A 24,145-nucleotide genomic window follows, 5' to 3' on the forward strand; every position below is an offset into this window, starting at 1 on the left:
TCCAGTCGTTGTCTTTGAGTTGGAACTGTCTTTTTTCGCGTACCTTCAAAGTCCCATAGGCTAAATCTGCAATGCGAAAATATGATTTGGATCAAAGTTAATGAGATTTGGTTTGAAGGAAATGTTATCAATGGAGCCTGTAGATTAGAATGGAGTTGAGTATTATCCGCCCTCACCTGCTTGACTAACTCTGGCTCTGCTGGTCATCAGCCGCTCACCTAATAATGTCCTGTTTCCTCATCAGGAACTAGGATGGGTCTAACAATGTCCTGTTTCCTCATCAGGAACCAGGATGGGGCGGGACCCATAGCTCATCTAACAATGTCCTGTTTCCTCATCAGGAACCAGGATGGGGCAGGACCCATAGCACATGAGCGGAAGTCTCAGACTCTGCCTGTGTCCCGTAACAGGGCGGGAATGATGCATGCCCGCTTACAGCAGCTCAGCAGCCTGGATAACTCTTACACTTTTAACCACAGTAAGTGCCCCGCCCATACTCTAGCCCCGCCCATACTGTACTTTCATCACGAAATCCTCCCCAACATCCACCGCCCCCTTGCTTCCCCCTCTCTAGTCTGACACATCATGCTTTTCAATGTCATCGTCATCATCATCATCATCTTCCTCTTCTTCCTCATCCTCTGTGTTAAGCCCAGCCCGCTGTCAAACAGACAAGTTTGATGCTGCAGAATATTACCAATATGGGTCCATCATCATGATGCTGCAGAATATTACCAATAAGGGGTCCATCATCAGAATATTACCAATATGGGTCCATCATCAGAATATTACCAATATGGGTCCATCATCAGAATATTACCAATAAGGGGTCCATCATCAGAATATTACCAATAAGGGGTCCATCATCAGAATATTACCAATAAGGGGTCCATCATCAGAATATTACCAATATGGGTCCATCATCATTAAACTCAGTTGTTGATTGCGGCCGAGCTGGCTGCTTGTAGCATAAAGAGGTTAAGCTATGTGGTAAGTCTGTTGCAGTAAATGGTGCCATTTAATGAAGTTAATGTCTTTGTGTTTTCAGTGTAAGAAAGATTTCAAGTGTTCTTGGAATATCTGTAGACCATGGTAAGAATGTATCAGGTCAACAGGCAGTTTGCAGACTTTTATTGGCTCTGTTCATTTGGTTGAATTAAGAGCATGCCCATTTTTAGCTGAAAAACAGCCTTTAAAACCCTCCGGTCCCTCTGTCCTTCTGATTTGCTCTTAACTTTAATTTCATTCTCAGAGAAGAATCCATGTAAAGAAAAAGCAGGGTTTCATTCCAAAATGCTGTATCTTTTGGGGGAATGCTGTCTGAAATTAAGCCATAAATAAAAAATCACGCCCAGGTGCTGAAGTAAGCGGTGCAGACATCAGGTACTGTGACAGGCACAAATTGTGACTAAGATAAGATCACAGTTGCTCGAGTGACATCACAGTTGGGCATATTGCAAATGCATACAACATTTGCTTGAGTGACATCACTGATAACATCAGAACTGCCTGATGAATCACAGTCGAGCAATTGCTTGACATCACCTCCAGTTGAGTGACATCTCTCGCCAGTAACATCACTCACATGAGATGGAATCGCCCAGGTCAACTGCTGACCTCCAGATGCATATACCGGTACTTTTTTTACACAAGATGGATTTGCCCAGGTCAACTACTGACCTCTAGGTGCATATGGACAAAGTCACGCATAGAAGCAGCTGCACCGGTTAAAAAGTAGCATTCTACTATTTTGTAGACTACATTTTCATATGATGTGCCTCACCAACATGCTATTTTATAATAGCGGGTATCACTTTTTTCAGATGGGTGATATCTCATTTTGGAACGAAACTTTTATCTTTTCAACTCGATAAAATTTCCCCGCATTTTTAGCAACAGCTTTGCCTTTGATACTAAGGTGTCACTTATTTCTGAGAGAATACATGAGTGTGCTGGTGGTGTGAGCGAGCTACAGCTTTGTGTTGTCTCCTGTGCAGCCTACAGCCACTCTGATGCAGATGTGCTCAACCAGTCGCTCCTGGAGGCCAACATTGCCACTGAAGTGTGCCTGACCGTCCTGGACACGCTCGGTATCTTCATCATGGGTTTCAAGGTAATACAGTACACAGTATGTACAGTATACAGTACAGTACATACATACAGTATACTTGTCGCCTATTTACTTCTTTTGTAATCTTACTATTTTAATGTATCCATTTCTGTGTGTAAGCATCCATCAAGAGCATAATTTAATGCTCCACAAAATCAATGTCAATCTGTGATTCTGATTTCCTTCCAGCTAGACTGTCTGTCTCTATGCTGATATCCTCTTTCTCCACAGACACAACTGTGTTCTGACCATGGCCACAACCCCCTCATGAAGAAGGTGTTCGAAGTCCACCTCTGTTTTCTGCAGATCAACCAGTCAGAGACGGCGCTCAAGCAGGTCTTCACGTCACTGCGCACCTTCATCTACAAGGTGTGAAAGACAGCGATGCTCGGGCTAACAGCAGTCTCCCTGTCTTAGCCGTTCTCCACAACTGACAAACCTGTCTGTCCTCCTTTCTCCCCCCCTCTAGTTTCCCTGCACGTTTTTTGAGGGCCGTGCAGACATGTGTGCTTCGTTCTGCTACGAGATCTTGAAATGTTGCAACTCCAAGCTGAGCTCCATCCGCAGCGACGCGGCACACCTGCTCTACTTCCTCATGAAGAGTAACTTTGACTACACGGGCCGCAAGTCCTTTGTTCGGACGCACTTACAGGTGGGCCAGCCCCTCTGTGGATCTTAGTGGTTCTCTGCATAGGATAAAAAGAGCGAAGCTTGGCTGTTGAGGAATATTTGATCATCCTTCACCTGACCTGTCCTTTCCCTCAGGTGGTGATCGCTGTCAGCCAGTTGATAGCTGATGTCATTGGGATCGGAGGAACCCGCTTCCAGCAGTCTCTGTCGATAATCAACAACTGTGCCAACAGTGACAAGACCATTAAGGTAAGGAACTCCATTAATGTTCTTCACTAAGTTCTGGTTTCACTTAAATATATATTTTTTTAAGAAAGTAAAATATATTCATCAATACATGTATTAAATGGCCGCTTTCTCCTCAACAGAACACGGCTTTCCCCTCAGATGTGAAGGACCTGACCAAGCGGATCAGAACGGTGCTGATGGCGACGGCTCAGATGAAGGAGCACGAGAGAGACCCGGAGATGCTGGTGGACCTGCAGTACAGCCTGGCCAAGTCTTACGCCAGTACACCTGAGCTACGCAAGACCTGGCTGGACAGCATGGCTCGAATCCACGTGAAGAACGGAGACTTGTCAGAGGTCAGTGATGAGACATGCTGCTGTTTTGGCTTATTATGTGAGTGATGGGTGGATATATTTTCAGATATTAAAAAGTACTGACAGGAGTTATTTTCATCCAGTTTATTATGTGACAAAGGCCTTGCGTGGATGTGTGGGTGATGTTGTCTTGTACATGATTTGCCAGTCAAATTTGTTTTTGTTGTCGTTTACAGGCAGCCATGTGCTATGTGCATGTTGCAGCACTTGTCGCGGAATACCTGCGGAGAAAAGGTGCTTCAATAATAATGTGTGATAGAAATGTCTTGCCTGCTTCACCACACTCTACTCTGTTCACAAGAGTTTAGCATCATCCTCGAGAAAATGTTTACAATCATACTATGTCACTATTCTAGTCCTTACTGACTTCATACCTGTCATTTTTTCCCCAACAGTTTTATTTGTTGAATGGAATGATTGGGCTTATCAATAAAATATGACCATGTCTCATGTTGTCTCCAGGCATGTTCAAGCAGGGCTGCTCAGCATTCCGTGTGGTGACTCCAAATATTGACGAGGAGGCATCAATGATGGAGGATGTCGGCATGCAGGATGTCCATTTCAATGAGGTTAGGCAATAGAGACACTGCATGAAATAGGCCACGGCCATCACGGGGGAAAGCTCTCCATTCACTCCCATACACCAGCGTCATTTTCCTTGAATTAAACATAGCTAAAAGCTGTTGTGTGGTGGGCTGCGCAGACAACAAATCTAAAAAATAGACACACTCTATTCACCTTATATTCAGACCTTACAGTGAGCCAAATTCTTCCGGGTCCTGTTAACACTTCCGGCGGTCACGGTGCAAAATAAGAGAGTTGTTTTTGGAGCGGACAGTGCAGGGCATAAAATAAAGAACGTAGCCTACTACTTTGAGCCGGTACACAGCAAGCAAGCGAGTATCCACTGTTAGCCAGGTCAGATAACGTTATCGTCGACAATGACGAGCACTTTCTTGTAAAACATACCTGGACTCCAACAAAGAAAGCTTCAGATGGTTTTCTCTCCTCCGAGCGCTCGAGCCACTTACGTCAATAAGACCCCCAGACGTTAACGTAATTCCCTGGAATGTGAGACTTAACGAGCCAGTTACATGGCGTTGCATTCTTAGACATTGCCGTTTGCTTGTATTTGGTATGTTACATACAATTGGCTAAATTATTAGTTAATTCAGAGTTAGAGGATATTGGAGCAGCCAGCCATTTTATTTTATTTTATTTTTAGCCGGAAGTTTTGACACGACCACACAACCGGGTCAAATGGGCGTGGCTACATAAGGTGAATAGAGCACCTATCAAAGCCTTTATATGTAAACTATTGGAAAGCTGACTCTTTCACATGCAGTGTTTTCATTGGCATGTTTTTTTCATCCCTCCTGTTGTCCAGGACGTCCTGATGGAGCTTCTGGAGGAGTGTGCAGATGGACTGTGGAAAGCCGAGCGTTACGAGCTCATCTCTGACATCTACAAGCTCATAATCCCCATTTATGAGAAGCGCAGGGACTTTGAGGTACATGGCTACACCATTCATATTTTTATTCTCTGAGTCCCCACAATAAACTACAGTACTAATTTCACCTAGGGCTTGGCGATCAGGATGTAAACATCTGTTTTGTTTGTAAATTTTGCACAGAAACTGGCCCACCTGTATGACACCCTGCATCGTGCGTACAGCAAAGTCACAGAAGTCATGCATACAGGCAAGAGGTTGCTGGGCACCTACTTCAGAGTGGCCTTCTTTGGCCAGGTGAGTGAATCAGTCCAGATGATTATACACACTATATTCTGTCAGTTGACAATGTGGTGTAGGCCAAATACGTTTTTAAGCTTACATTTCCCTTAAAATAGTTTATTTGATTTTACATTAACTGTATTTAATCCAAGCTTGATTGAAACAAGAGCACAAGTATTAATTTGGTTGCTGGTATTACAGAGTAATTAACATTTGCGCAGGGGGCTGCTGAAAGCATATTTATCCTTAAAGGAACACTCTGCCCATTTTCAACCAGCTTTGTATCATTAGAACATCAGTAGAGTGTTCCTTTAAGAGCATGACCACTGTGGCATTTTATGATCCACTCTAATAGCCTTTTCTGCTTTTTATCCTCTTTAAAGGCAGCGGTAAGTTGTGCAGCTAGCCTTCAGTGTGTGTGTGGTGTGGTTCTGCTGTAATCCATTACATTTCACAGTGATAGTTTGTTGCTTAAAGCTCTTAGCAGTAACACTCACCACTACTGCTCTCTGTTTTCTGCAACAGCATTGCATGTTGCTGGTCCAGTGCTGTTCTGAATCTGCACTCATTTTTTTGGTGTTTCTGCTTCTGTGTTTCAAATCTTGTTTTCAACATTTTTGCTGACCCGAAGATTTGCTTTATTTGGTCAACGTGTTAAAGAACATATTTGACCTGAAGATTTGAGCTGGGTGTGGTTACCTCTAACAGTGTGCTTTAATAGAATATTACAACCTCCACAGAGCCATGTCCCTCTCGACATGGTGGTCTAACTGGTGGTGCATTACTATGAATACGTGCTTTTAGACTCATCATGGTAGATAGGTAGTACTCATGGAATAACTTTTTTTTGTCTGTTGTCCACACCCCTGTAGCAGTACCAGTTTACTGACTCAGAGACTGAGGTAAATCAATGTGAAAGCCAACAGTGCAGCTGGACTGCAGTGAGGTTTAGGTCATGTTGTTGTACTCCGTTACTAATGCAGTCAATGCTGTTTCACCTGTATTACTTCTCTTTAACCCTTTACCTCCTCCTCTGACTGCAGCCTCAGTGCTGTTTCTAATTGTAGTAGGAATTTCAAAGGAAACCAATGAAAGGCTAATAGCAGGATTCCATCTTTCATTGGGTGAATGCATAGCTAGCTTTATGCATCTGATCAGGAGACACTTTACTATTTACACAGAAGACGTTTCATTTGATTAAAGTAATGGCCATATGAAAAAAAGAATCCACACCCACTGATAGTATGAAATCTGCCCCCCACCCCCACCTCTGTCTTTTGATCTGTCTCACAGCATTGAACTGACATTTGATGTCTTGCAGTGTAGTTTGTTTTTGTCTTTAGAAAGCGGGGTGTGTGTCTTTGGAGTCTGTCATACCTTTCAGTCCAGAATTTTGTCTTAAGAGTATTTGACCATTTTCATTTTAACAAATTGTCTGAATGACTAAGTGCACTCACAGCCCACATTATGTTTTGTTATATATGTTGGTGTTTTGTTTTTGTATCGTTATGTAAAGACAGATTTGCTTTGATGTATTGTTACAATAACAATACATTTGTGTATCTGACCATTGAGTGTGTTTGACCTCTTCCCAGGGTTTCTTTGAGGATGAAGATGGGAAGGAGTACATCTACAAAGAACCCAAATTCACCCCTCTGTCTGAGGTATCTCAGAGGCTTCTGAAGCTGTACTCTGACAAGTTTGGACAAGAGAATGTGAAGATGATCCAGGACTCTGGGAGGGTGAGATGTTTTTTGAGACGATTTCGGTTGGGGATTTTATTTGTGATTAGGATGATTTTCCCCAAAACCTAATTTGTGCTACAAGTTTCATACAGTCTCCTCGTGGTACTTTTGTAATGCCATGTACTGTATCTTCTGCAGATAAACCCCAAAGACCTGGACTCCAAGTATGCCTATATCCAAGTGACGCATGTGACCCCATTCCTGGAAGAGAAGGAGCTGGTGGACAGGAAGACGGACTTTGAGAAAACCCACAACATCCGTCGCTTTGTGTTTGAGATGCCTTTCACTATCTCAGGCAAAAAGCAAGGCGGGGTGGAGGAGCAGTGTAAACGCAGGACTATACTAACCAGTGAGTAGCCCTGTCCATGTGCTAGACTTTTAAGCACAAAAGTAAGCTATAGGTATTCTTAACCATAAGTAAATAAGATGACGTTATCTTCTGCTGAAATAATCTTAGTAAGCCGAGAAGCAAGATACATTCTTGATTTGAGGCCCCTGCAGATATGAGACAATTGTCAGCCACCTTTACTCAAAACGTGAATTAATTATTGACTTGGACTTCCTCACATTTTCCTCCTGAACTATAGGCCATTTCCTCCAAAGGCCTATTCACACAGTAAAACAAAACGGGCATTTAAATACACTCTGAGCAGGAGGCAATTCACATGGTATACAAGTATGGAAAAATTTAGATTAGATTCTGAAGATGTCAGCTCTTTGCCAAGGACTAATCCTAATCACACTGTTTTATTGTTTTATGGTGCGAAAGATCCAAAAGTTCAACCTTGTCTCTTATCTTCATTATCTGAAACCCTAAGCTGTAAAGAAGCACATGCAAGAGAATATTTATGCGCTGGGAAGCATGACAAGCAAGCTGTTCACTGTTCTCTACCTGTTCCCCATCCCTCTCTCTGTCCCCCAGCTACGCATTGCTTCCCCTATGTAAAGAAGCGGATAGCTGTGATGTATCAGCACCACACCGATCTGAACCCCATCGAGGTGGCCATCGATGAGATGAGCAAGAAGGTGGCTGAGATCAGACAGCTGTGCTCCTCCAGTGAGGTGGACATGATCCGCCTGCAGCTCAAGCTCCAGGGCAGCATCAGTGTCCAGGTACCTGCTTTGAGGTTTTGTCAGCAAACACACAGTGGTGGAAATGGGGCGGAAAGTGTGGCAATGGAGTTCCCAGAGTAAAACTTGAGAGGGAACGCCGAGAACAAGAGGGGGAACTGCAATGCTCCTCAGGTTCACCTTAAAAAAATATTGCAATGCAGTGGAGAGCAGAGAGCAGTGGAGACGGGGCAGCATGAAAGGAGCAGATAATAATACGACTAGGAGAGACATGTATTTGGAAGCTGAATAAGCAGTCTCAATGTCAGTGTGTCATCAAGTCTGTCATGAATAAAATCAAAGGGAAATAATCAGTAGATCTCGGAGATAAGTAACTTTTGAACGAGATTTGTATGTAGCTCTAACGGTAATGAGTAAAATCAATAAGAAAAAATAGTCAAGAATTCAGCTCTTGATTTGAACAGAAATAATACCCTATGCCTCCCGGGGAGCATGCAGGGGGGGACCGCGCCCGGGAGCCCCCACGCTGCCTAAGTAGGGTTCCCACAGTAAAACCTGGCCATTTCCACCACTGCATACACACGCACACGCACACACACACACACACACACACACACACTGGACACACTTGGTTCACAGAGTTTTTTCCTTGATAAAGATTTGACACAGATCTTATATCCATCCTTAGGTCAATGCTGGACCACTTGCATATGCCCGAGCTTTTCTTGATGATGCGAGCACCAAGAAGTATCCTGACAACAAGGTCAAACAGCTCAAAGAGGTCTTCAGGTGAGGTGTTAATGATTAACAATGTTCAGAGTGCAGAGTTTCATCAGGCTTTGTTCTTTGTATAATTCTCCTCTGAGGCACATTAACACTATTTATTTGTCGTCCGGGTAGTGTAGCGGTAAATCCCCTGCCTACCAACATGAGGGTCGCAGGTTCGCGGCCCGTGTTACCTCTGGCTTGGTCAGGCATTCATACAGGCACGATTGGCTGTGTCTGCGGCTGGGAAGCCGGAATGAGGTTATGCGTCCTGGTCGCTGCACTAGCGCCTCCTCTGGTCAGTCGAGGTGCCTGTTCGGGGCGGAAGGGAACTGGTGCGAATAGCGTGATCCTCCCACGTGCTACGTCCTGCCGGTGAAGCTTCCCACTGTCAGGTGAAAAGAAGCGGCTGGCAACTACACGTGCATCGGAGGAAGCATGTGTGTGTCTACGGCTCTCCCCAGATTGGCAGAGGGGGTGGGGCAGCAAGCGGGGCAGCAGGGGCAATTGGCCAAGTACAATTGTGGAGAAAGTGGGAGGAAAATGAGAAAATAAAATCATAAAGTCATATTTATTGATTTGTGTGAGCAGGCAGTTTGTGGAGGCATGTGGCCACGGCTTGGCCATTAATGAGCGTCTGATCAAAGAGGACCAGCAGGAGTACCACGATGAGATGAAAGCCAACTACAGAGATCTAGCCAGAGAGCTCTCCGCCATCATGCACGAGCAAGTAAGTGCATTATTACTGAGGCTACTGTTACTCCGCTGAAATATCAATGTCGTTACACTTGCGTGCAGCGCTACATTATCTAAGATACTATCTTTGCAGCTGTAATCTGCTTCAGAAGATGCTTGCTAATCTGATTGATGCCACACCCTTTGATAACACCTTTTTCTGTTTCTCCCTTATGCTGACATGAGCAGATTGGATGGTAACGCAATACGTATCCGTGCAATAATCCTCATTAAGTATGCGAAGGGATATCTATTCGTTAATATCTCGTACCTCCTCCGCTCCCTTCCAGATCAGTCCAGTGGAAGATGGCATGAAGAGCGTTCTTCCAGACTCGCTTCACATCTTCAACGCCATCAGCGGCACGCCAACCGGAGCCACCATCCAGGGCATCCCCAGTTCCTCCTCGGTGGTATGACCCTAGTAGTCCCTGACCTCAGAGGCCCCATACTCGCCAAGCAGGCATGCCGGTGACGCCATATAGCCCTTATCTGCAACCCCATTCGCTGCTTCTCTACGGTCAGGTTGGAGGGAAACTGACGTAAGGAGAGACAACTTTGAGATTCTTTCGCCCCTTCTCCACGGCTGTCTGGCTTTTTGTGCGGGCCATGAAGTGAGGGTCGGTGTATACACATTGTACACACATGGAGAGCGGTGGGTGTGGCCAATGACATGAGTCTGTGACAGTAAAAGAAGAGATGAAGCCAGGCCAGCTGAGCAAAGAGGGAGGGGACCGTGCAGAGGGGACACAGGGGCCATGGTAATGCTGCCTTATGGCCAGATCAAAACCTGCACTGTCTCCGCCATGACCGCTTCCTACCCAAGAGGATTGGGCAGTTTTCCGTGGAGACATTCCCCGTTGGAATCTTTAATCATGCATGTCATTACTCCACCACCTCCCCAACAATTGTACCCGTTTATTTGTTTTGTATGTACAGTATTCCACTTTTATAAGTCACTATATTGATTGTCTTGATGAACAGTATATGCTGCACACATTGACACTCATCTCCCTGTACATGAAGTTATATTTCTACAAAGCTGCAACTTTGCAAAAAAGAGCCTCCTCTGGATATGTTAGCGTTCAATCTTAATCACTTCAATGTCTTAGAATGGGAGAGTTTTTAATATGTAAAGCCATTGCATACAATAGGTATATTCCAAGTTGTTTATTCTTGTATATAAATATATATATAAGGAGTGTGTGCAATATTTGTCTTTTGCAAAATATCTTGTGTGGGGCTCATACACTGTAAAAAATGATTCACCTTCTTGCCAAAGCGGTGAGGCATGGAACCAGAGACTAGGCCTACTGTGGAAGTAATATGAAGCTTTTACCATTTTAGTGTTCATTGAAATGTTAATGAAATTGTTTTATATTTGGGAAGCAATGTTTTTTTTAATTATTATTATTATTTAACACAAAGTCACTGTTCTGCTGTAAACAGAAATGTTCCCTAATGCTTTTCTTTTAAATAAAATCCACTCATTCTCTGCACTTGTACCCATGAGTCCTTGATTTGACATTTTTTGTAGAACTTTACATTATGCTGCACATTTCATGGTAATTACTGTGTAATTACCAGTGTTGGGCCAGTTACTTTCAAAATGTAATATATTACTAGTTACTTTCATTTGAAAGTAATAAGTTACTTTACAATATTACTGTCTGTGTAGAGTAACTTGTTACTTATTACACTACTTTTGCATTACTTTCACCAAAACAACAGCAGCAGCAGAATGACATCGCCACCCCGGAACAGTGTTGGGGGTAACTCATTACAAAAGTAACATATTACATGTAATATACTACTTTTAGCAGTAACTAAGTAATATAACTTATTACCAATGGGATTTCAGTAATATTATAGCAGTTACTTTGTCAAGTAACAAGTTACAAATTGAGTTACTTTATTATCAAAGCACATTTAAATAAAGATACAATCATGTATATGTGTATTTTTAAGCAAATAACCACTATGATGACAGTAACAAAGGAAAATGATAACATTTAGAATTGTGGGCGGTTTACACTGACTTCAAGACAGTTGAAATTATTTTTTGGGATGGTTCAGTGGCGGCGATGTCATTCTGCTACTGTTGTTATTTTTGTGAAAGTAATGCAAAAGTAGTGTAATAAGTAACAAGTTACTCTAGACAGAAATATTGTAAAGTAACTTATTACTTTCAAATTAAAGTAACTAGTAATATGTAGTATATTACATTTTGAAAGTAACTTGCCCAACACTGCCCCGGAACCATCCCGAATTTTTTTTTCAACTGCCTTGTAAAGTTAGTGTAAACAATCCAAAATTCTAAATGTTATCTTTTTCCTTTGTTATTGTCATCTATAGTGGTTATTTGCATAAAACACAGTTTGATTAGGAAATTATTGTATCTTTATTTAAATATGTGCTTGGATTTAAAAAAAAATAACTCAATTTGTAACTTGTTACTTGACAGAGTAACTGGTATAATATTACTGAAATCCTATAAGTAATAAGTTATATTACTGAGTTACTGCTAAAAGTAATATATTGCATGTAATATGTTACTTTTGTAATGAGTTGCCCCCAACACTGGTAATTACATAGAAATGATCAGGAAGTAACTAGTAATTTCTGGTAATAATGAGTCGACCTAATTGTAATTAGAATGGGTGGGGGCAGCGACTGAGACTGGAGGTGGACTTGGGGAGGGGAGGTTGTTCTCCATGGTGTGGCAGCGAGGGGGGGCCTCAGGGGGAACTTGGGAATGGGGGTGGGGGGGTGACATTGTCCTGGCTGGTAGAAGAAGGTGAAGTGGCTATGGAGGGGGGAGCTGGGTGTGGGAGAGAGTCAGGACTTGTTTAACGGTCTATGGTCAAATCTGCATTAGAAGACAATCAGGTCATTTGTAAGTATAAGGTCATTCATAGAGTGGGTGTGGGGGGTATGGCTTTGTAGTCTTTGAGCTCCCTAGGCCCTTCCAGACTGAAGCAGTCATGTACAGTAAAGCCTAATCAATATACTGTACATTTATTCTCACTTATGTTTATTTTTACCCTTTAGTTCAGTTAAGGTGTTCTTGGTAATTAATATTTGTTTATATCTGGGGCTGTACATAGCTGACTATGACTCTCCTGTATCTCAAGACGTCATAAAACAGGCCACAGTCCACCCACGGCATTGTGGGAGACAGAGTGTGGGCTAATAAGAAGCGACGTTACACACCTGGGCCAGACCTTCCAGTCTGACCAGTCAATCACTAACTGCTGCCTGCAGGGTTTGCTAAGGGATATTGAACTTGAAGGGGAAACGGGGAGTACCTTCTCTGCCATCATGACTGGTGAGTTTGCAAACATCATACTTCTTTTCATAGAATCCTATTGACTGGAGTTGTACATTTGTTTTTCACTGGGATTTTTTGGTTTGTTTTCATGAAAAACGGCACAGTGTTGTAAACAAGTGCCATTTTGTGCACAGATAAAGAGGATCCCAAGAAAGAGAAGAGCAAATCGGTAATGGAGACAACTTTTATTGATACTCACGCAGTATATTTCCACTTGTTATTTTCGATTTGGATTCATAATAGTTTTAAAAGAATAACAATTTTGGTCTTTTCTTTAAAGTTATCATTCATATAGACCTACAGTAATTTATTCAGCATTCTCAGTATGAATATGCCATTTACTGTATTACTGCCACAAACTATGGTGTTTTCTAACCTATCCATCAGAACATAGAGGTGTGTGGCTACCCCCTCAGCATTTTCTTCATCGTTGTGAATGAGTTCTGCGAGAGGTTCTCCTACTATGGCATGCGCGGTGAGAACATTTGACAGCAAAGATCAAAGCTGTATCATCAGTCCTTTTACAGTCTTGAACAAAATAAGATGCAGCCTTTCCCCTGCCTGTCTGCAGCTGTGCTGGTGCTGTACTTCAGATACTTCTTGCGCTGGGACGATGACTTGGCCACCTCTATCTATCACGCCTTTGTGGCCTTGTGTTACCTGACCCCCATCCTCGGGGCCATTGTGGCCGACTCCTGGCTGGGAAAGTTTAAGTGAGTGAGGGTCTCAAGTTGCTGTATAGGTTGTCCACTCTTGCAGTAGACTCGGTGTTTGAAAGGTTTTGGATTATTTTTTCATCTTAAAGGGACACTTCACCAAAGAACAACGCTGCTTTATTTTGCACATGAACCTACACATAATCTGAAAACTGTACAGGCTGCAGGCATTCGTTTAGTTTGACAGTTATTGAGGGGCAGTGATGTCATCAGAAGGCTGTGTGGTTGTGATGACATCACTGGCCCCCACTTAACTGGACCTCAAGTCAACTGTCAATATCCTTCAAACTAAATGAATGTCTGCAAAACGGTTTACAGTTTTCGGATATGTGTGAGATCATGTGCATAATAAATCAGCATTGATTTTTTTGTGTGAAGTGTCACCAGGATAGAACAGTAATAGCCTCTTCACCTCTCCCTCCTGCAGGACAATCATCTACCTGTCCATTGTCTACGCACTTGGACAGATTGTGATGGCCATCAGCGCGATCCATGACATTACTGACACGGACAGAGATGGGACACCAGACAACATGACCTTTCACGTGTGGGTTTCTCTCGCACTGAAACTGAGTTTACAGAATTGTGTCAGAATCTAGCTGACAGGCGCTTCTCACCACATATTGCTACAGCGCTCTGTGTTCACACAGTTCTTCTTCTCCACATTCAGCTCGTTGTCCATGGTGGGTCTCTTCCTCATTGCTCTGGGCACTGGTGGCATCAAGCCTTGTGTGGCTGCCTTTGGTGGAGACCAGTTTAAGGATCACCAGGTCAGCCGAATTATAGTACATGTATAATATATACAGTAAATACGTATTATATAAGTATACTATAAGTAATGTATTATAAATGTATTACCTCACTGCTCTTGCTACCACACCTTGTGTCTGTGTGGGAAAAACAAAAATAACCAACTCTGATTTTCCAAAACCCCTCTGATGTTCTAGCTTTGGTTGTTATTTGCTATGAGTTACATTGGTGTTAATTACTCGCAAATGTGTTACACATCATGCAGTGCATTGTGCAACATGCATGCAATACAAACAAGGTCACTGACTTCTTTCTATCCGCAGCAAAGGCAGAGGAGTACTTTCTTCTCTGTTTTCTACCTATGCATCAACGCTGGGAGTCTCCTATCAACCATTATCACACCCATCCTCAGAGGTAGATAAGCGTAGGAAACTTGTAAACTTGCAAAATACCAAGGATGCAATAAACATCATACTTGTGATAATGAGAAATAACAACCTCTGAGCATGAGAGATATTTGGTTGCTTTTGACAGGCATAGTTGTCATTGAATGACTACCTCTGGTCCTCTTTTCCATTCCCATCTTCAGCCCAGGAGTGTGGCATCCACAAAAAGGAGAAATGTTATTCACTGGCCTTTGGTGTCCCTGCAGCACTCATGGTGGTCGCTCTTGGTATGTTCACATGAATATTTTCTACGCAAGATACCTGAGACTTGCAGTGCTACTTACAAAGAGTACCAATAAAGTAAAAATGAAGAGTAAAGGTTGAGGAAAAGCATGTTGGATGGCTTCTGCATTTCCACCCGTGTGTGTGTGTGTGTGTGTGTGTGTGTGTGTGTGTGTGTGCGTGTGTGTGTGTGTTCCCTTTATACTTTATTACTTTGCATTTGGTTTCTTTTGGATTTCTGTAGCCTAATTGAATATTATTTGCTATCGCCATTGACTGAGTTGTTTTGTTTTATTTATTTATATTTTTTATAGTATGTAATCACTTGTTTTCTGATGTGTATTTTTGTTTATGTTTAAAATAAGAAATTCGTCAGGAAAAAAAAGCATGATGATGATAACGTATTGTCTGTGGTGTCCTCACAGTGGTGTTCATCGTTGGGAGTGGTATGTACTACAAAGCTAAACCACAGGGAAATATCATGCTGGATGTGTGTAAATGCATTACGGTAAGTCTGGATAATACTGTTTGTATTTACAATACAATACAAATACAACAATACAATGCAATACAAATACAATATCTTGCTTCTCTCATTCAGTTTGCCATTAGAAACCGCTTCAGACACAGAAGCCCACAATATCCAAAGAAGCAGCACTGGATGGACTGGGCTGAAGACAAATATGATGTAACTTTTTATACATTTTCTATTTGATCATGTTTCCAAAATGCCTATTTCTCAGAGTTTCCCAATAAGCTGTATCTCACAATGACAGCAGTTCATATTCTGTCTTTCCTGTAGAAACTCCTCATTGCTCAAATCAAAATGGTGCTCAAGGTCCTCTTTTTATACATCCCACTTCCAATGTTCTGGACCCTGTTTGACCAAAAGGTATAACTCATGTTTCCGAAGGTAAAATAATTTATCCACAAATATTGCCAGTGGAAACTGCTAAATTTGGCCTCTTCCTTAAAGGGCTCTAGATGGACACTTCAAGCCACCACCATGGACGGGAATTTTGTAAGTTGTTTTGATAAAAAAAAAACACTTCATTAACAATTAACAACAAAACAGTTTGTTCAGATTCTTAATGGCTCTCTCTCCCTCTCTCTCTCTCTCTCTTCCTCCAGGGATTTCTTATTATACAGCCTGATCAAATGCAGGTAAGTTAAAATAATTGTATTGTGTGTTTGGACCGATATATTGCATTTCATTTGAGAAAATTCTGACTGTTCAATTTATGTTTTGAAAGACGGTCAACCCCATCCTGATCCTGACTCTGGTGCCTATCATGGACAGCGCTATCTACCCTCTGATCAAAAAGTGTGGCCTAAACTTTACGTAAGTGCTGCTGGAACCCAGTCAGACAGCCGCAGCAGGGCCTGACCCAGACATTGACTTAAAGGGGCAATAAATGTAATTTTTTACTGCTATTACAAAATGCCCATGATACATCTGTGGGAGTTTATAGGGTTATTGATCAATAACAATATAAAATAATTGCTTTGCCAGGTGCTGACAATGCTGTCTTTCAAAATTCACTCCCCATGTCTGTACTCTGAAACAAAAACACCCCGGCCATTTCGAAACACTACCGATCTCCACCTCCCACCTACTCTGCATTGGTTTGGTTTGGTTTGGTTTGGTTTATTTCGGATCAAAAATACATAAAAGCATTACAAATTTACATGTATACACTAGTAAAAAAAAAAGTACACATTATGTAAATCGAAGAATAGAATGATCCAAGGATAGCCCAGTAAAGCAGCTTAAAGTTGCAAACTAGAAGCCTGCGTATTTCCACTGGGGCCCTTCAAATATCAAAACCTTTGTATTACACAATGTACTTTATAAAAGAAAAACAGAAAAAAGAACTGTCTATCAATGACACATAAAATATACATCTGGTATATACAAATGGGATATACACATTATATATATATATACATTATTATTATTACATTATTATATTATATATACATTGTCAACTGCTCAGCGATGGAGGACTGAGCTACACGCGAGCAGCCGGTCTCTCAAGACATTTCCATGCAGGCTAATAAACCTCCTTCTCAAACCAAAGAAAACAACAACCAAACTAAATAGGAATAGCTCAAACTTGGGCCAACTGCTTAAAACCCACATAGTAACTTTACACAGACTGCATCGGGCCCATATGAGCATAGGATGGAGACAATTGAATGCTTATGGAAATGCAACCATTAATGCTGTAGTTCTGCAAAAAATACCATATTGCTGTATTACAATTAAGGCATTTTGCTGTTATGTTTTCAATGCTTGAACAAATCAGTAATTGAACTAAATGTTGATTCAACAGACCCCTGAAAAGAATGACAGTGGGGATGTTTCTGGCAGCCATGGCTTTTGTCGCTGCTGCTCTGGTTCAGATTGAGATCGATGTAAGTATTTCCACATCATCTATTATGTTATTGTTTCCTTATATGAAGAAGAAGGGACACCCGCACACTGTTAAAAAGTGAAGACAGTCTGCGGGTCTCCCTTCTTCCTCTAAGTGCAACTACTCCACCTACGCACCTGCCACAAGACTTCTCACTCAGGTGTGCAAGAGACTGTGGATGATCATTGTGTAAAACACACATCGATTGATTGATTGACTACAGAATCATAATTAAGAAGAAGATTAGATTAGAAGATTTTATTTTAACATATAGAAATGTTACATATTTCACAATGACTTATTTTGACTAGATTTCATAGCAATTGTGCCCATTTCTGCATTGTACCACTTTTCAGAAAACACTGCCAACCTTCCCATCAGCCTCCCAGAATCAACTGAAAGTAGTTAACATGGGCAATCACCCCTTGACAGTAACTCTGCCTCACTACAATCCGGTACAACTTGACTTAGATCAGGTATGTCCCCCTACATTATATTAATAATCATAACACAAAACTTTGCACAAAATATAGTCGTAACATACAATCCAATTGCATTTCTGTTGATTTATTCTTACCACATTGACTTCACGATAATACCTATTTCTCTTTGTTGCAGCCGGCCAGTGAGAACTACTTTGTATTTGAAGATGAAAATTTAATGATCAACGTTTCAGTGGGCCTTAATAACTCCTCTAAAGTCCTTACCTTGGGCATGGGAAAGCGGCAAACGCTTCTCATTCCCTCAGACATCAACAATGAGTGGCCGTTGGTGAGTTAATCTATCTAATAATTGGAGGAGCGTCTGTCTGTCTGTCTGTCTCTCTGTCCTTCGCGTATCTCGAGAACCGAAACTCGGGGAGTGCGCTGATGGCGACCCGACGGAGGGCGGTGCCCTGTTTTCGTGCGATTCGGACACGAAACACGTTCGATATTTGAATATGTGTCTTCAGTTCTGCTCCTTCAGTTCTGCTCCTTCAAGCCCTAAGCCGCAGCCCCAGCTTGACATTAACTCATTGAGTGCCAGCCACTTTTGGAGAACGGATGCTCCCAGTGCCAGAGTTTCAGAGCGTTTTCAGTGATTTCTCGAGGCCCACAGAATATTGTGTGATATTACTATGTAAACACCGAACACGCACAAAGAACGATGAGACTCTATTCTATCATCTGCAAAAAAAAGTTTATTGATCCCATTTTCCGTTCTTTAGTTATGAGCCGGAGAAGATAGCTTGATTCATCCAAAAAGAGCAATTTTTTTCTAGAAGCTGAGATAATTGGCCTTTTGTGAAATTAAACATTTCAAGCACATCACTGACTCTGAAGCTAATCTTTTCTAATGTAGTCACACCTCAAAAATAATTTCCTTCAATAAAACAGTGAAGGCCAGGGAATTCTGTTTGGCAGAATAATATTTTTTAGCTACAACCAGCAGCGCTGGCCCCTGCGTGCGCTGCTGGTTGCAGCTTCTTGCTGGTCTTGATTTGCTGCTGGTGGGCATCGGATATTCTGGCTTGCGTTTGTCAATCCTGTCCTGCTGCCTGGGTCTGTCTGGGTGTTGCGCGCTGCTCGTGCAATTTGGCATAGCGCCACCTACTGGCAAGACAAAAAGCGCTTTATCTCCATAGCCATTCATCTGATCGACTTCAAACTCGGGGAGTGCGCTTAGGGGGACTCAACGGAGTGCAGGGAGCTGAATTCCGTGTAATTTGGCATAGCGCCACCTACTGACAACACAAAAAGCGGTTTATCTCCATAGCCATTCATCTGATCGACTTCAAACTTGGTAAGTGTGCGGCTGGGAACCTGACATAGAGCAGTGCCGAATTTTGTGCAATTCGGCACAGCACCATCTACTGGCAACACAAAAGGTGGTTTATCTTGAGAACCGTTCATCCGATTGACTTGAAACTTGAGGAGTGTGCTCCTGGGAACTCGAAGTAGTGCGGCGCTGAATTTATTGCAATTTGACATAGTGCGACCTGCTGGCAACACAAAAAGCAGTTTATCTCGAGAAACATTTGTCCGATTGTGACTTCAAACTTGGGGAGTGCGCTGCTCGGACGCCGATGGAGTGCGGTGCCACATTTCATGCAATTTGGACTTATTCCAGGACTGTCTGTATGTCTGTCCTTCGCGTATCTCGAGAACCGTTTGTCGGATCGACTTCAAACGTGGCTTAGCCTTAGGGGGACCTGACAGAGTGCAGTGTGTGTGCGGGGGGAAGCGCCCACGGGGTGGTGCATGGGGGAACGGGCACTGCACTAGTCAGATTAATATGAGTTAATCATATTAAGAGTAAAGACAAACAAGGCATTTTAAGGGTCAATTCAGTGTAAATCTATTGGCTGTGATCCTCCATTCCAGATTGATGATGTAGGTGTCAAGCCAGAGGAAGGCAACAATGCGATCAGGTAAATTAGATTTTGATCTCCTTTAAATAATTAGAATCGTTGCTACATATAGGAACTATGCTTAAATGTGAAGGGCATTAATTGGTTGGTTTTGAACAGCTTATTTATTAATTTTATTTTATAGCATGATGTGTCAAGTTTTTGTTCAATGTGTAACCATTTCAGATTTGTTAATGGAATGGATTTGCCAGTCACAGTGAATGTATCCGGAGAACAATATGGAGTCATTACACCATCCAATTCTTCCCAATATTTGCTGCTACAAAATGGAAAGTAAGGGATTCTTCTCTCTGTTCTTTTTCCTGTTAATTTACTGCTTTTAGTATTCACCAGATTAATTAATAATTGTAAACAATAATGCCAATAATGCCCTGTTGTTTTTTTCTTTCCCCGAATGGTCAGGGCCACCTTCACCATAGGTAATGGTGCACAGTCATGTGAATACTCCAAGGAGTTTGGATTTGGAAGTTCCTTTACTATCCTTATCCCCAGTTTCACTTTCACCCCTACACCCGATGTAAGTTTCACCCCCTCCAATATATTGATTCTCACCTGCTTTAGCTGTGGGAAATCTGACTAAGTTGCATCCATCTATGTTAAATGCAATACAAACATAGCAATCAATCAATTTTTATTTCAAGTGCAAAATCACCATGAAGCATGGTCCCAATACACTTTACAATTAAAAGAAAGCATAGGACAAAGTATAACAAACAATGCATTAAAAATATGAATGTTAGAAGGATGTTTACAAACAAAACAAACACAATACAAGAGCCACATTAAAAACATCAAGTTAAAAGGGGTGTCCGAATACAAATAATAGAAAAAACTAATAAAACAGCCACATACAAAAAAAAACATCCATAATAAAAGGGTGTTTTAATATGTGACAAACCCGGCTGGAAGGTTCTAAGGAAGGCTGTAGTGCAGTGAAACATTTCAACTGAGCTTGATTCCCTAACATACAGTGGAAGTTTGTTCCACAGATAGGGGGCGCGGTAGGCAAAAGCTCTGGAAGCAACCGATATGAATATGAACTGAGTTGAACCTTTTGAGAGAGAGAAAAAAATCACGTATGAAAACATCTAGGCCTCTGCCAAATAGATCATGTATATTGTTTATTTATTTGATGATATTGAAGATTAAAATAGGGGCATTCATATTCGTACAGTCCCAAAACCACCTAGTTGAAACGACATGACCCTCTTATGATGTGTAGCCTGATCACTCAAAGTTTATTATTATTGGAGAGTGGGGAAATAGAAAAAGAATCCAAAGCACGCTCGTCTGTATAAAGTTATAAAAGCCTTTATTATTCTTGACTATTTCACGTTAAAATGATAGAAAGCATACCTAACATGAAATAGCTATAGAATAATAAAAGGCGTTGCAACTATTGCAACTTTTGTCCCTAAAATGATGGACTCTCCAGTGAATATGTTTGAAGTCCATGCAGCATTCCTCTTCTGATCAACACATTATTTTCATCTGTGATATTTCCCAGGATTCACAGTTGACCCATGGGTGAAAAACAAATGGTTTATGTCAAAATAAGCAATGTTGTTGTTTTTCCAAGAACGCCAGCGACCTCTGTATTGATCTACCATTCAAATGTCCATGTTCATAAAATATTCCAAAATTGCAGAGGAACTGATTTAGGGACTTGCTCCCAATATTCTGTCAGAATTTGTCCTGCTTCTCTCTTTTGAATCACATCCCACTGGTTCAGCAACACTGCTCTAAACTGTATTGTTTTTACTGTTACTCTTTTTAGTGTCAGCTATCTATTACTGCGATAGAAGACATCCAGCCCAATTCGGTTCACATGGCCCTCCAGATCCCACAGTACTTCCTAATAACTGCTGGTGAAGTGGTGTTCTCTGTCACGGGTCTGGAGTTCTCCTACTCACAGGTAAAGACAACATGTGACGTGTGTGTATATATAGAGCTTTCTCTACACGTTGTAGTATATGAGCTGAAATGTGCCATGGGGTGTTTGTTCACGACATTGTCATTTTCTCACTCCTGTCTTGCCTCCAAGGCACCTAGCAACATGAAAGCCGTGCTGCAAGCTGGCTGGTTGTTCACTGTGGCTATTGGCAACTTTATCGTACTAATTGTGGCTGAGCTTGCACAGATCCCCGAACAGGTAAAAAAATAAAAATAATAATATTAATCATCTCAAATTAGAGTTAACTCAACAAATCCAATTTCTGGTGGGTTTTTCAGATGGTGTTCTCTGTTTGTGGACCCTTTCAGTGACGGTGATAGTAAAAGAGAAAGAAAAATCTGATGTATTAATGCAATGTTTTTCTCTCTTCTTCTCCCTTTTCAAAGTGGGCAGAGTATCTCCTGTTTGCCTCTCTCTTGGTTGCAGTATGTGGCATCTTCTCCGTTATGGCACATTTCTACACCTACATGGACCCTGCACAAATTGAGGCCCAGTTCAAGAAGAGAGATGATGAATATGAAGAGATTGACCTGGTCAAGAAAAACTCAATTCAACTTCACGATGAAGATAATAAAGCCAAACAAACCAAATTGTGAACAAGCTAGAAAGCCTGATTCAGTATCCACAATGGTTTGACAATCTGAACTATTGTCGTGCGTGCGTGCGTGTGTGTGTGTGTGTGTGTGTGTGTGTGTGTGTGTGTGCGTGTGTGTGTGTGTGCATGTGCGTGTGCATGTGCATGTGTGTGTGTCTGTGCGTGCGCGCGCGTGTGTGCGCATGCGCAAGAGAGAAAGTGAAAGAATGACAAGAGAGAGACGGCAATCATACCTTTTTATTGTTAATATTTTGATGTGAAATACAGTAACTAGTTTTGACCAGGGAAACAAAGGAGTTCTAAGACATTACATTCAATAAGATAAATGAATACACTACCAGCTGAGCTATACATAACTACATTGGGCAAATGTAATTGCTCTTTTATATTATGCGTTATGTTTAAGTTATGTTTGCATAAGCATTTTGAATAAAAATGAATATTTTCTGTTTTTTTTCCTCATTCACAATTCTTGACCTGAGACTTTGCACCAACCTTACAACTTTTACTTATTTTGCTTTCATTTGATGTCATTTACTGTTGTACAGAGCCTGGATCCAAGAGGCTTTCACCTTTTCTCTCCCTTTTACCGTGTAATGTGGTGGCCTGCAAGTAATAATCCTGCTCATAACATTTTCCCCAACATGGTGTCAAATGAGAATTTTGTTTTATTTTTTAGCATGCCAAAATTAGAACATGTGAGGCTATAGGCTATTGAGTATCCTAGATCCCTTTCCTAAAATACTGCCACATCAAAAGGATGGAGTGGCCTGATCCCTATGGCTTACCAAAGAAGAAATTGTTCCATTGCATCATTATTTAATTTCCTTAGCAGGAGACAATGCATGGGAATGATTGATTGTTTTGATTGCAGGTTTGATTCTCTACAGTGGTTCTCAAAGTGGAGTCCGAGGACCCCCGGAGGTCCTTGAGGGCAGGGGCGTAGTGGAGGGTAAACACAAGTAAACGCAGTTTACCCACCTCTTTGAAATGAGGCAGAGTTTACTCACCTATTTTCAGATCACCTGTATCTAGAGGTGGAAAGAGTACTGACAAATCCTACTCAAGTATAAGTATTGTAACTTTAGTGAAAATTAAGAAGAAGTACAAGTAAAAGTACAAGTACTAGTCCAGGAAATTAAGAGGGGAGTCATACACCAAAGTAAAAGTTAAAACAATAATTTATTAACTAAAACTAAGGGAATAACTAGACAACACAAACTATATTAAAGGAGGAGAGGAGGAGAGAGAGACTGAATGGTCTGAAGGTCTTCTTAAGCCCAATGAGTGCACCGGGCCCAGGTGCACCCAATCAGTCACAAAAGCTCAAATATTATCAGACGGGGGACCCTGGGACTAAATCTTATGAAATGGGGGTCCGTGGTCTAATTCCTGTCAGTTTAGGGGTCTTTGACGTGATGAAGTTTGAGAACCACTGCTCTACACTGTTGTCTCAGGAGACAGTTATTTATTCTGCACTAAATCATATCTAACAACCTCAGATGGCGGTTTCCTGGACAAGCTTACGTCATCCACTGAGGTTTTATTGTGGGGACTTTGACAAAAATTGCTTTGGCACCCTTGTTAGAAGTTACCACATGCAAAAATGCTCTGCAACTCAATAAATATAAGCAATGTGGTATTGCTAGCTATGGAAAGTATAAACGTAGCCTATTTGAATTTTCCCAGTAAGTATTTAAAATGCAGAAGAATTCAACAACATATCATTACTATATATATATATATATATATATATATATATATATATATATATATATATATATATATATATATATACATATATATATATATATACATTTTACAGGTCCGTTACAATGTAACTACATATGAACTACAGTTGAACAGACTCACTCCATTTTACAGGTCCGTTACAATGTAACTACAGTTGAACAGACT

The 24,145-nt window shown here is 41.5% G+C and overlaps 2 protein-coding genes across 2 annotated transcripts in view; both read left to right on the plus strand.

Moving 5' to 3' along the window:
- The window catches only part of LOC310778090 (dedicator of cytokinesis protein 9-like), a 126,171-nt gene extending 115,285 nt beyond the window's left edge, over positions 1 to 10,886 (plus strand). The window contains exons 38-53 of the mRNA XM_083638416.1: positions 342 to 478; positions 1,998 to 2,113; positions 2,342 to 2,479; positions 2,580 to 2,762; positions 2,876 to 2,989; positions 3,109 to 3,324; positions 3,519 to 3,576; positions 3,805 to 3,911; positions 4,730 to 4,852; positions 4,976 to 5,089; positions 6,670 to 6,816; positions 6,958 to 7,168; positions 7,742 to 7,932; positions 8,579 to 8,679; positions 9,247 to 9,385; positions 9,681 to 10,886. Coding sequence (XP_083494542.1) covers positions 342 to 478; positions 1,998 to 2,113; positions 2,342 to 2,479; positions 2,580 to 2,762; positions 2,876 to 2,989; positions 3,109 to 3,324; positions 3,519 to 3,576; positions 3,805 to 3,911; positions 4,730 to 4,852; positions 4,976 to 5,089; positions 6,670 to 6,816; positions 6,958 to 7,168; positions 7,742 to 7,932; positions 8,579 to 8,679; positions 9,247 to 9,385; positions 9,681 to 9,806 — 2,221 coding nt within the window. The 3' untranslated portion in view covers positions 9,807 to 10,886. The remainder of the gene's footprint in view (positions 1 to 341; positions 479 to 1,997; positions 2,114 to 2,341; positions 2,480 to 2,579; positions 2,763 to 2,875; positions 2,990 to 3,108; positions 3,325 to 3,518; positions 3,577 to 3,804; positions 3,912 to 4,729; positions 4,853 to 4,975; positions 5,090 to 6,669; positions 6,817 to 6,957; positions 7,169 to 7,741; positions 7,933 to 8,578; positions 8,680 to 9,246; positions 9,386 to 9,680) is intronic.
- Positions 10,887 to 12,708: 1,822 nt separating this feature from the next.
- slc15a1a (solute carrier family 15 member 1a) lies at positions 12,709 to 22,229 on the plus strand (the record flags this gene model as incomplete). Its single annotated transcript, XM_083638247.1, has 22 exons — positions 12,709 to 12,715; positions 12,853 to 12,887; positions 13,106 to 13,193; positions 13,290 to 13,431; positions 13,862 to 13,981; positions 14,105 to 14,204; positions 14,508 to 14,598; positions 14,774 to 14,857; positions 15,278 to 15,360; positions 15,454 to 15,540; positions 15,655 to 15,744; positions 15,829 to 15,873; positions 15,984 to 16,016; positions 16,106 to 16,194; positions 17,189 to 17,270; positions 17,626 to 17,745; positions 17,888 to 18,040; positions 19,633 to 19,679; positions 20,082 to 20,196; positions 21,457 to 21,594; positions 21,724 to 21,831; positions 22,020 to 22,229. The coding sequence occupies 22 exons, from the start codon at positions 12,709 to 12,711 to the stop codon at positions 22,227 to 22,229; spliced, it is 2,067 nt and encodes a 688-aa protein (XP_083494373.1).
- Between the last annotated feature and the right edge of the window lie 1,916 nt (positions 22,230 to 24,145).

Source organism: Poromitra crassiceps (genome assembly GCF_964638095.1).
Source record: "Poromitra crassiceps genome assembly, chromosome: 6".
Lineage (NCBI taxonomy): Eukaryota > Metazoa > Chordata > Actinopteri > Beryciformes > Melamphaidae > Poromitra > Poromitra crassiceps.